General features: G+C 29.5%; 1 protein-coding gene across 1 annotated transcript; it reads left to right on the top strand.

Annotated features, from left to right (window-relative positions):
- The first annotated feature begins 9,763 nt into the window (after positions 1–9,763).
- Positions 9,764–12,535, top strand: LOC131162639 (extensin-like). Its single transcript, XM_058119249.1, has 4 exons — positions 9,764–9,932; positions 10,022–10,109; positions 11,771–12,355; positions 12,526–12,535. The coding sequence occupies exons 1-4, from the start codon at positions 9,764–9,766 to the stop codon at positions 12,533–12,535; spliced, it is 852 nt and encodes a 283-aa protein (XP_057975232.1).
- Positions 12,536–13,274: the final 739 nt, after the last annotated feature.

Here is a 13,274-nt window from a genome sequence, read left to right as displayed (position 1 = left end):
TTGGCGCTCGGGTTCTCAAACCCAGTGCAAGTCATTCTCACATACTTTGGCGTTTGGATTCTTACATTCAGTGCAAATTATCCCTGATTGGCAAAAGCAAACAACTCTTAATTAACCTGAAAAGCCATAGAGAGTTGAATGGCTTGGCTAAAATAGGTGTCTTTTATCTTTGCAGGCTTGTTGCTACAAAAACGTAGGAGAGTTCTTATCGTTACATTGAAGCAACTAAGCCTACAAAGAGGGGCAGCTGTAAACACCCTATTTTTGCCCTAGCCAAATAGAACAAGGGGTCCCCTCTTATTATTTTTATTATTATTATTATTATTATTATTATTATTTTCCTATATTATTAGTACTTTACTATTATTTTGCTTGTATTTTTATTATCATTATTATTATTATTTTTCGTTTTTATTATTTTTAGTAGTACTTTTACTATCTTTATTTTCTTTTTACTTTACTATAATTATTTTTTTTATTTTATTGTTTGTGATATATTATTATTATTATTATTATTACTGTTATTTGTTTATTATTATTATTATTATTATTATTATTATTACTATTATTTGTTTATTATTTATTAGTATTATTATTATTATTATTATTTATTTTCCTACATTATTATAAGTAATTTATTATTATCACTATTATTTATTTATTATTATCATTATAATTATTTTATCTTTATTATTTTTATTTTTACTATAATTATTTATTACTATTTACTATTTAGTATTATTATTGTTATTATTATTATTACCTTATTGATATTTATATTATTATGATTATTATTATTATTATTATTCCCATTTTCATTATTACCATAAGAATAAAAAAAAAGGAGAAAAAGAAAAATAAAATCCAAAAAGGAAATGTTTTTAGGGTTTTCAAAAAAATTTTTATAAGAGGGGAGGCCCAGACAGCCAAGGGGGGAGGACACGGAGTCTGCGCACAGCACGCAGCAGGAACCAAAACAAAAAAAAAACCTAACCTTTCTTCTCTCTCTCGCACACCCAACCCCCGGCCATCCATCCTCTTCGCAACTCACCCTCACGTCCTGAAAATACAGCCAAAAGGCTACCTCACGGCCAAAACCACAACAGCCCAGGCCAGCTTCCCTCCGGCCACTCACAGCCCCATCACTGTCGCCGTGTCTGCAACTGCTACCGCTGCAACCATCCGAGAACTACACAGCAGCAGCGGCAACTCCTTCCAACTCCGGCTGTCACTCGTCCTCACCAGTGCCGAGCGTCACGGCCCAGCGTCATCACGTTGCTCATCTCTGCCACTGCGACCTCACCCTCTGCTCCGGCGGATCCCCACAGTCAAGCCACATCTGCTCCGTTCTCTGGCAGCCCCCTCGGTGAGTGTTTTTCATGCAAGCCACACACGCGCACGAGTATATGTGAAGTTTAATTTTTTTATTTTTTTATTTTTTATCATACATTTAATTGATGTTATATATATATATATATACTAACTTTAATTTATTTTTTGCAGGATTTTCTTTTTATTTATTTTTCATCTTATGTAATAATATTTATGCAGGTTTTATATATATTTGATGTCCATTTGTTTATTTGTTAATTAATGAATTTATTTATTTCTCTGTTTCTTTTCTTATTTTGACTTGTTTTAATACTTAAAGCTTAAGACTTCATTGTATAGGTGTTATATTAATATGTTATTTATCGTAGTATGTAAATATTCGCATTTAGGCTTTCTATTATATATATGATAAATTTTTAAATATTGTGTTCACGATCTTATTTAATCGCAGTGATGTTTGTTTAAATTTTTTGTGATAATTATTATAAATATTACCCGGTTTGCTCTCATTATTGTTGTCCTATCATGTATATAGTTTATCCTTTTAGTTCCTTATTGTTATTATGTATTTATGATATATAGTTTTGTCATTGTTACATATTTGTGGTATATTATATATTACGGTGGGTATATTATCATAGGATTTTTTATTATTGTTATATATATCTAACGGGTTCGTATATCATGTTGTTTTGTAGATATTATTTAGGTTTTTGGTGTATTTAGGATATTTATCATGTTTATTTTTCATACGATATTTAGGGATTTTGTTTATTATTTAGGATTGTAATATTTATGCACATCTAGGATTCTTGATTATTTACATTATATTCATAATACGACCATTTAGGGTTTTGGGTTATTGTTTTATTTTAGGGTTTTGACTATTTCACGTTATTAGGGTTTTGAGTAGTGTTTTATTTAATTTACTTCATATTGTTATTGCGTATATATTTATGTTCATTATTGTTTATTATTTATTTATTTCTTGTATATGATTGTATTATTATTTTGTCGTGTTCATAATATTGTTGTGGAATTTTTAATGCTATAATATTTATTTGAATAAGTGATATTTATATTTAGCAACTTAGTATTTTAAGTAACATTATACATTTAATTTAGTATTTTAGGTGACCGTGTACATTTAGTAATATAGCATTTTAGGTAATATTATATATTATTATTATATTTTTAGTATGTTAACATACAAGGTATTATTTATTATGGTAAGTTTGGCATTTTAGTTAATAATGTATATTTGGTGTTTTGGTATCATGCTATTATATTATATATTTAGTATATATAGTATTATGGTAATTTTTTATTTATTATAGTATTTGTAGATATTAATTATTATTATTATTATTATTATTATTATTATTATTATTATTATTATTATTATTATTATATGTATAAAGGTATGTTTGAGCATTTTAGTTCATAACGCGCATGTAGTATTTTAATATTAGCATTTTAGTTTGCGTTATGTACATTGACTAGCATGAATTTTGGTATTCTAATATTTTAGTTTATTATTATTATTTTTTTTATCTTTATTATATGTTTAAATTATTATGTTTATTATCCAAAACCTCCTAGAGTATTATTGTTCATACTTAGAAAAATCTTATAAATTTCAAAAAAAAAATCCTAGGAGTGTATTTTATAAATCTATTTTCTTGATTTTCAATCCCTATGATTTTATTGCGGGGATATGAGCCTTCGGGCTTCACGTACCTTAAGCTCTGAGGGAATATATGTATATATTTATTTATTTATTTATTTTTCATAGGTATTTATAAATTCACAGAAAGAAGTAATTTAAGGACTTATTAGATTAACTTAGGGATAATTTCAAATTAATTAGGTACCGTTCGTAAGAACGGGCGTGTAGGGGGTGCTCGTACCTTCCCCTCGCGTAACCGAACTCCCGAGCCTAAATCTGGTAATGTAGACCTATTTTACCCCTAACGGGGTAGTCACCACATGTTCTAACCACACTAAAGGTTAGTGGCGACTCCAACATTCCATGTTTTTCCATGAAAATATTAAAATGATTTTAATTTCACCGCCCGGGGCACACGCGCTCCCGGGAGTGTGCCCCGGGCCGTCACGACACCTATATCAAGCCAAACGTGTTGTCATTTTTATCCAAATATAAAAGAATTTTATTTACAAAATAAAGTGGAGTAATTAAAAGACTTAATAAATTTAAATTGGGATAATTCCTAATTAATTATTGGCTCGACTCTCAAAAGTCCCTAGTGGAGTCGCCAAGCTGTCGCGACGTCTCGGAGCGCGTGTGCCCCGGGGTGGCGAAATAAAAATATGTTTTAAATTTCTCAAGAAAAGCAAGGAATATTGGAGTCGCCACTAACCTTTTAGTATAGTTAAAACACATGATTACTACCTCGTTAAGGATAGAATGGGTCTATGTTACCAGAGCTGAGGTCGGGAGTTCGGTTACGCGAGGGGAAGGTACGAGCACCCCCTATGCGCCCCTTCTTATGAACGGTACCTAATTAATTTGGAATTATCCCTAAGTTAATTTAAAAAGTCTTTAAAATTACTCCCTATTAGTGGATTTACAAATATATATGCAAAATAAATAAATAAATTATACAAAAATATATGTACTATATATATTCCCTCATAACTAAAGGTACGTGAAGCCCGAAAGCTCATACCCTCGCATTAAAATCATAGGGATATACACACATGAAGATAAATAATAATAAAAACAAATACCCTAATACGCAATACAAAATATAAATATACAAAAAATACTAAACACGTTTAATATTAGTAATACTATTAAAACACAAACAATAATAATAACACTAAAACAATATAATAACAACCTTATACTAATAATATTATATTAATAATATAATGCAATATATAATAGTAGCATATAATATCATAATAACACCATACTAACATACGTAATAAAACTACATAATAACATGACAATATAATAATAGTAAATAATACATAATAAAATATCATAACAATAAAAACCCAAAACTGAAGATAAGTATAAACATGATGCTATGACTAAAAAAAATTAACTCAATATCATAAACACATTAAAGATCCCATTAATAATAATATATGATAGTAATATAAAAACCTGATCATATTATAATAACTATAAACATGATAATTACAATAATAACATACTGTGTGTGTTTAGTGTGTGCAGTGTGTGTGTTTGTGTGTTGCTGTGTGCGTGAGTTAGTGTGTGTGCAGTGTGTGCTTTACTATGTGTGCTGTGCATGTTTGCAGTGTGTGTGATGTGTGTGTGTAGTGTGTGATGTGTGTGTGCAGTGTGTGTTGTGTGCGTGTGCAGTGCATGTTTTGCTATGTGTGTTGTGTGTGTGTGCAGTGTGTGTTTGTGTGCTGCTATGTGCGTGAGTTAGTGTGTGTGTTATTAATGTTGCTGTGTATGGGTGTTGAGAGCTGTCTCCTTCAGCAGCTGTCGTGAATGAGAGGGTGTGCGTGAGTTCTCTTTACCTCCAGCGGTCGTCCTGAGATGTGCGTGAGAGCTGCAAAAAGAAAGAAAAAAAATTTTAACTTCTGACAATAATCCAAAAGAGAGAACAAAAATAAACATAAAATAGATTAAAATGGGAAGAGACAAAGGAGAGCAGCGAGAGAAGAGAGATAAGGGCTAAGAGACAAGCGGTCTCGCTGTGCTGGTATGGAGCAGAGGGTGGCCGGCTATGAGAGACGGAGAGTGTGAGGGTGGTGAGGTAAGTGGTTGGCTGTTGGCGATGGGAGGACCATGGAAGCGAAGGGAAGTCGCTGCTGTTGCAACGATCTGGAACAGCGAGAAAGAGACCGGGGGGTGGCTAGGTTTTTTTTCCTTTTCTTGTGTCTCCACCTCTTTTTTGCCCTGCGAGAATGAGCCTATAAATAGGCTCTTCCCACAAAACCCTAAAGTACTCCTAATAAATAATAATAATAATAATAATAATAAGGTAAAACAAATAAATAATAATAATAGTGGTAATAACAATAATAATAATAATAATCCAAAATAACAATAGTAAAGTAATAATAATAATAATTATAAGAAAGTAATAATAAAATAACGATAATAAAAATACTAATAATAAGAATAATAAGAATAAAAAAAAAATAATAATGATAATAAAAATACTACTTATAATAATAAAAATAAAAATAAGGCAGTAATAATAATAATAATAATAATAATAATAATAATAAAAATAATAATAATAGTAAGAATAATAATAATAGTAATAATAATAATCATAGTAATACTAATAATAATAATAATAATAATAATAAGGTAAAACAAATAAATAACAATAATAATAATAATAATAATAATAATAATCCAAAATAACAATAGTACAGTAATAATAATAATAATGCTACTAATAAATAATAATAAATAATAAAAATAATTATAAGAAAGTAATAATAAAATAACGATAATAAAAATACTAATAATAAGAATAATAAGAATAAAAAATAATAATAATGATAATAAAAATAATACTAATAATAATAATAATAAAATAATAATAATAATAATAATAAAAATAAGGCAGTAATAATAATAATAATAATAATAATAATAACAACAATAATAAAAATAATAATAATAGTAAGAATAATAATAATAATAATAATAATAATAATAATAATAATAATAATAGTAATACTAATAATAATAATAATAAAATAATAATAATAATAATAACAATAATAAAAATAATAATAATAGTAAGAATAATAATAATAATAATAATAATAGTAATACTAATAATAATAATAATAATAATAATAATAATAATAAAATAATAATAATAATAATAATAAAAATAAGGCAGTAATAATAATAATAATAATAATAATAAGAGACCCCTTGTTCTATCTGGTTAGGGCAAAAATAGGGTGTCTACAAAGGCAATGCGAACTTCTGTTACGGGTACGAAAGTTGTCAAGATGCCGTCATATTGAACTTAATTGATGGACTTTTCAAATTTTCTATTATTATTGTTGCAAAAGTATAATACTTGTGTGTTTATCTTTATTTTGGTTGCTTAGACTTCAAACGTTAATTTGATTGTCTCCCCAAATGTAGACGGTGGTGTCAACGAATAATATTTTCATATTATATATTTTTTTTAAATAAAATATAAGAGATAAAATTGTTACAAATAAATTGTTAGTTTTCAAATTTTAAAATTTTAAAAAATCTAAAAACTTTGGATTTGCATTTTGAAATATATATAAAAAAAATTGTTATTGAAATAACATGTGGTAATTTTTTTGTGTTTCAAATCTTACAGGTAGGCTGGAAATTAATCCAACAACACTTAGAAGGAGTAAACTTACTCCAAAGAGTAAACTTAGGATGAATATAAATTTTTTCACATACTATAGATGAGCTTGTTCGGAGGCCTCGAGTGATTATAAATGCGGAAAGAAAAATTGTTATCCAATGCAAGGCATAAAATGCCTTCCAACTCTCACTATGAAAAGATATTTCACTTTGGATGTGATTGTAAGCTCTCGGTAAACACTCATGTCATTGCCCTGGTAGTTAAATAAACAAACAGATACAACATTACAAACATGTGGAAAATGAACTATCAATTCCATTCATCAACTTGTTGGACACGAAGAGCATGACCACATGAGCCACTTGGGAGCATTAATATATGGCATTCTCCATCTGACATCATTATCGAGTCCATACCACACACCAGATGGGGGATAATACATCTTAAAACAAAGAAAAAATAAAAGAAATAATTGGAAATCATAGTACGACTTTAAGTGGGGTTCAAAAAGAAAAATGGCTAACTAATATTTTATTGAGGAGCTGTCGAGAGATTGGGGGAATCACGTCGTTGTTAGAGAAAATGCGAAGTTGTTTGATGCATAAAGTAACATCACCGAGTGACTGAGATCACGTCGTCGTTAAAGCAAACACGAAATTGTTTGATGCAAAAAGCAACATCACCGAGCGACAGAGATGCTACGTTATGCATCAAACAACTTCATGTTTGCTCTAATGACGACTTGATTCCCACATTTTCTCGACAGCTCCTCAATAAAATACGTGGTTAGCCATTTTTCTTTTTGAACCCTACATAAAGTCGTACTATGATTTCCAATTAGTTCTTTTAATTTGTTTGTTCTACGATATGTTATTCATTTTATTTGAAAATAACAAACAATTTGGTACATACAGGTACACATTTCTTAGGTTATTTTTGCGCGTTTATTTTTAGGAAGACTTTTGTTGCCCATCTAGTATTTGTGGTGTGTACTCAACAATAATGTCAGACAAAAAATGCCACAACTTAACACTCCCATGTGGCTCTTGTGGTCATGCTCTTTGTGTTGTGCAAGTTGATGATTGGCAACCATAGTCCCTTTGTTGCATATTTGTAATGCTATATTTGTTTGTTTATTTGACTAACGAAGCATTGACACGAGTGTCGCGACGACCCGGACCGCGTGTGCCCCGAGCGGCGATATTAAAAATGGGGTTTAATATTTATTAGAGAAAAGCAAGGAATACCGGAGTCGCCACTAACCTTTTAGTGTGGTTAGAACACATGATTACTACCCCATTAAGGGTAAAATGGGTCTATGTTACCAGAGTTGGGTTTAGGAGTTCGGTTACGCGAGGGGAAGGTACGAGCACCCCCTACGCGTCCGTTCTTACGAACAGTACCTAATTAATTTGGAATTATCCCTAAGTTAATCTATTAAATCTTTAAAATTACTCCTCTAGTAAATTTACTAATAACACATGCAAAATGAACAAAAAAATACATAAATAATACAAAAGCATACATAATATATAAATATTTACATATTCCCTCCGAACTTAAAGGTACGTGAAGCCCGAAGGCTCATACCCCCGCATTAAAATCATAGAAATAAAAAAATCAAGAAAATATCTAAGAAAATACACTCCCAAATTTTGAAATTGTACATAATATTTTTATAGGAAAATACTAGTATGGGAGGTTTTAATATATATTAATAAGATAATAAACTAAGAAATTAAATTACCATAATACATATAATAATAATAAGAATACATATATGCTAAAATATTACAAATATCAAAGTAAGTAATGAAATACCATGATACTATATATATTAAGACACTAAAGATACTATAAAAAAAAAAATTAATACTAAATATATCGAGATACTAAAAGTAATTAATACTAAATATATTAAGATACCAAAAATAATTAACACAAATATATTAAGATACTAAAAATAATTAATACTAAATATATTAAGATGCCGAAAATAACTAATACTAAATACATTAAGATACCAAAAATAACTAATATTAAATGTATTAAGATATTAAAAATAATTAATACTAAATATATTAAGATACCAAAAATAATTAGTACTAAATATTTTAAGATAAAAAAAAATATCACAGTAAATAACTATAATACCATAATAATTACATGTAACAAAGGAAACCTTAAAAATACCTAAAACAATGTAAACTGATCAAAATCCTAAAATATATATATATATCATCAACATGACAATAGTGAAAGCCCTAAATATACAATATCAATACGACCATAATGATAATCCAAAATATACAATATTATATAATCATAATGAAAACCATATAATATTGCATCACCTGAATATTAACTTGATGATGATAACCAATAACCTAAATACATAATATATAATAATGATAATAATAATAATAATAATAATGGTACAATATTCAAAAGCACATCATCTACATGTTCATACCAAACAAGTGTAACAATAAGAGTGTTATATCATAAGGAAAAAAAAAATTATATACATGAAAACAACACAATATTCAACAATAAGCCGCATACATGTTCATACGAAACAAATGTACTAATAAAAGCCTAATATATATATATATATATATATATATATATATACATGCTGATAATACAATATTAGATGGTCAACCATAATATTACATATTTAAAAAAAAATGACAAGAAAGTTCAAAATTTAACACCGATCAAACAAAAAGGAATCCTACAAAAACAAAAATAAACCAATTAGTATTTATAATAAATATGAAAAAAATCTAAACATGGATATCAAATACTAATATTACAACATTAAAAATCCTACAATAATAATATTAATTATTTAATATACATAATAAATACAACAAAGATTTAAACATCCCTAAAATAAAAAATAAAAAAAATCAATACGTGTGTGTGTGTTGTGCGTGCAGGAATCTCACAGGGGGTACTGTCGGGACTGAGGAAGACAGGGGTTCGGGTCCTGCTGTAGAGTTGAGGTCTCGCCAGGAGACAGTGACGACAATGGCGACGGTGGCGGGAGCGAGCGACGGTGACGGCGTAGCTGGTTTTTGCGACTGTAGTTGTAAGCGGTGATGGAGTTGCAGAGGATCTTCGGGTATGGCTGTTGTAGCAAGGCCTCTTGGGGTGGCCGAAGTCGCTGGGGGTGGCGTTGCTGTGTTATGGAGGTTGTGGACTGTATTGAGGCTCCTCTCAGCACGAACTCCGGGGATGGCGAGGATGGTGCGATGACTGCGATGAAAGGTGACAGCAATGGTGATTGACGGGCAAGGACGGAGACGATGGGGACTTGCTGGAGAGAGCGTGGGGCGGTGTCATGAGCTTTTGGCTAGGCCGTGAAGGTGGGTTGTCAGCTGGAGGTTGCGGCTGGTGTTGGGGTGCTGGAATGGATCTGCTGGTGTGGGAGATGGTGAAGGTGAGGTTGAATGAGAGATGGGGGAAGAAAGATGGATAAGGTTGTAGTGGGGCTTGAGAGCAGGTAGGGTTACGGGAATAGAGAGATGCGGCAGTGAGGGAGATGGAAGAGAGGCTAGGGTTGTTTTTGCAGTCTTTGGCGTCTACGCCCCCCTTTTTTTTTTTTTGGCTCTGCTGCGCCCCCCCCTCCCGGTAAGAGTGTTCTTTTCCTTCTTAGTTATAAAAAAAATCAAGACCCTAAAGCTCCCTCTTTTTTGTTTTCTTTTTTTCTTTTTATACTTTTATAGTATTAATGAATATGGCAACTAATAATAATTCTTAATAATAATAATAAGAATAATAATAGTAATGTAATAATGACAAGATTTGAAAATAATAATAATATAATAATAGTACAATGATAATAATAATAATAAAGTAATATTTAAAAATAAAAATAATAATAATAATAATAATAATAATAATAATAATAATAATAATAATAATAATAATGCAAAATAAAAACCATGATAATAAGGTCAATGATGATAATAATAATAGTAGTATAATAATAAAATAATAATGAAAATAATAATAATAACAGCAATAATTATAATAATAATAATAATAAATAAAAATAAGAATAAGAATAATGATAGCAAAGTAATAATAATAATAATACTAATACCCCAAAATAAAATAAAATAATATTTAAAATAATGATAATGATCATAATAAAATAATAATATCATAATATAATAATAATAAAATAATATAATAATAATAGTAACAGTAAAATAATAATAATAAAATAATATCTAAAAGTAATGTAGACACCCTATTTTTGCCCTAGCCAAACAGAACAAAGGAGTCCCTTCTCATTATATTATTATTATTATTATCTTATTTTTATTATTATTATTTTCTTATAATTATTTGTATTATTTATTATTGTTCATTACTAGTATTATAATTAGTGTTACCTTACTATTATTTTGGGTATATTTTTTAATATATTTATTTTATTATTATTATTATTATTATTATTATTATTATTATTTTCCTATATTATTAGTACTTTACTATTATTTTTCTTGTATTTTTATCATTACTATTATTATTTTTCATTTTTATTATTATTACTAGTACTTTTATTATCTTTATTTTATTTTTACTTTACTATAATTATTTTTTTTCCATTTATTTTATTGTTATTATTTTTGATATATTATTATTATTATTATTATTATTATTATTATTACTTTTTGTATTATTACTCTATTTTTATTAGTATTATTATTATTATTATTATAATTATTTTAATGATAATATCTTTATTATTTTTATTCTTACCATAATTATTTATTATTATTTACTATTAATAGTAGTATTATTTTTATTATTATTATCTTATGGATACTTATATTATTATGATAATTATTATTATTATTATTATTTCCTTTTTCATTATTACCATAAGAATAAAAGAATAAAAAAAGAAAAAGAAAAAGAAAAAGAAAATCAAAAAAGGGAAGTTGTTTTAGGGTTTTTGAGATTTTTTTTTATATAATGGCAGAGAGGGGACAGCCAAAGGGGGGCGCAGCCGAGCAAACGGAGCAAAAATTTTCTTTTCCTTCTTCTTCTTCTTCTTCTTCTTCCGACCTCCTACAGCTCCTCGCGTAACACAGAAAGGCCGGAGGTCCTCACAGGCTTCCCATCTTCAACTCTGGCCACCAGCAACTGCCCCCCTACTGCCATCGCCATCTTCCACACGCATTCCCGGAGCAGGAGAGTGCCGCAGGGACGGAACCAAAACAGACCGTCATCGCTGCAATCCGAGGACCATCCCTGCAGCAGGCTACCTCACGGCCAACACCACAACAGTCCCAGCCCAGCTTCCATCCGACCATCAACTCCACGCCAGAACCTCCACAGCCACCGCAGCCCCTCTACTCTGCAACTCTCGCAGCCGTCCAGCCTCCAGCAGCAACCTCCGGACAGCCACGACCCACACCAGACCCCTCTGCAACTCCTCTGCCCCGTGCGTCATTCCCTCAGCAAGTTACACCACCTGGAGTCCTCTGTTCCAGCCTCCAGCAAAGCCACGCGCCATCTCCTCTCCTCTGCGAAGAACCACCACCATCGACGCCTGGCAGCTCCCAAATTCCAGTGCCCCTCGCTGCCAGCCCCTCTGTTGGTAAGTTCTCTGCTCAGCCGCCGACACCGTCGCTGTCACCGTCGCCGCCCATTAACTCCGGTGGTACCCCCCCATGGTAAGTCCCCGGTGAGTCCCCCTGCACAGAACACACACACACAGGCATGCAATTTCATTTTATTTTTGTTATTTTGTTTTATTCTGTTTTTATTTATTTCTCTTCTAATTTTGGTCTTTACTAATATCTAATATTCAGGTTTTTGTTTTTTTTGTTTTTTATTTATGCAGGTATGTGTAATATTTAGTGTCTTTGTTTTGTAATATATAGCTTTCATGTTTAGACTCTTATTATATGTATTAGTATTATTGTTGGATTATTATTTTTTTTAATACCTTATTACATGTCCATATTTATTGTTTGAATATCGGTGCAAAGTGTTTATATTATCATTGTATTTTCAATCATTGTGATATACTTATTTATTATTTAGGGTATCTATGTTATTGTTGTTTACTATCTTGTGGTATGTTATTTATTTTAGTATATATTGTGTATTTAGGGTTTAAATTATTACGTGTTGTATTTAGGGTTTTAATGGTATATTTAGGGTTTTGTTCATCATATGCTTTATTTAGGGTTCGATTGGTCTCTCATATTGTCATAATATATTAATGGTAAGGTTTTAAATTATTCCCATAATTATTGTCGCGTGTTTTATTTATTAACTTTAGGGTTTAAATTGCTTTCGGTAATATTACTTGTGTAATAGTTTCTATTATTGTATATATTGCATGTGTATTATAGGGTTTAATTTGTTTCCACATTTTTATTGTACATTAATGGTAAGGCTTCAATTATTTCCATAATTATTATTGCATATATTGTATATTTATTTTAGGGATTGGCTAATTCCATAATTTCGTCTTATTTGTTTCCATGTTTGTTTTTAACTTTTAGGGTTTGATTTATTGGCGAGTTCTTAAATGTTTCCTTTATTCTTAATATTAGGGTTTTGTTAGTGCTATGTTAAAGTTTT

Source organism: Malania oleifera, chromosome 8 (genome assembly GCF_029873635.1).
Source record: "Malania oleifera isolate guangnan ecotype guangnan chromosome 8, ASM2987363v1, whole genome shotgun sequence".
In the NCBI taxonomy this organism is placed as follows: domain Eukaryota; kingdom Viridiplantae; phylum Streptophyta; class Magnoliopsida; order Santalales; family Ximeniaceae; genus Malania; species Malania oleifera.
Note: the sequence above shows the minus strand (reverse complement) of the source record. Positions and strands in the feature narration are given on the sequence as shown.

Bases quoted from the DNA above. Each gene is read 5' to 3' on its own strand.
- LOC131162639 (XM_058119249.1), top strand. From the start codon at position 9,764: ATGGAGTTGCAGAGGATCTTCGGGTATGGCTGTTGTAGCAAGGCCTCT. The intron at 9,933-10,021 runs GTGACAGCAATG...GCTTTTGGCTAG, and splicing joins TGCGATGACTGCGATGAAAG to GCCGTGAAGGTGGGTTGTCA. The intron at 10,110-11,770 runs GTTGAATGAGAG...CGCGTAACACAG, and splicing joins TGGGAGATGGTGAAGGTGAG to AAAGGCCGGAGGTCCTCACA.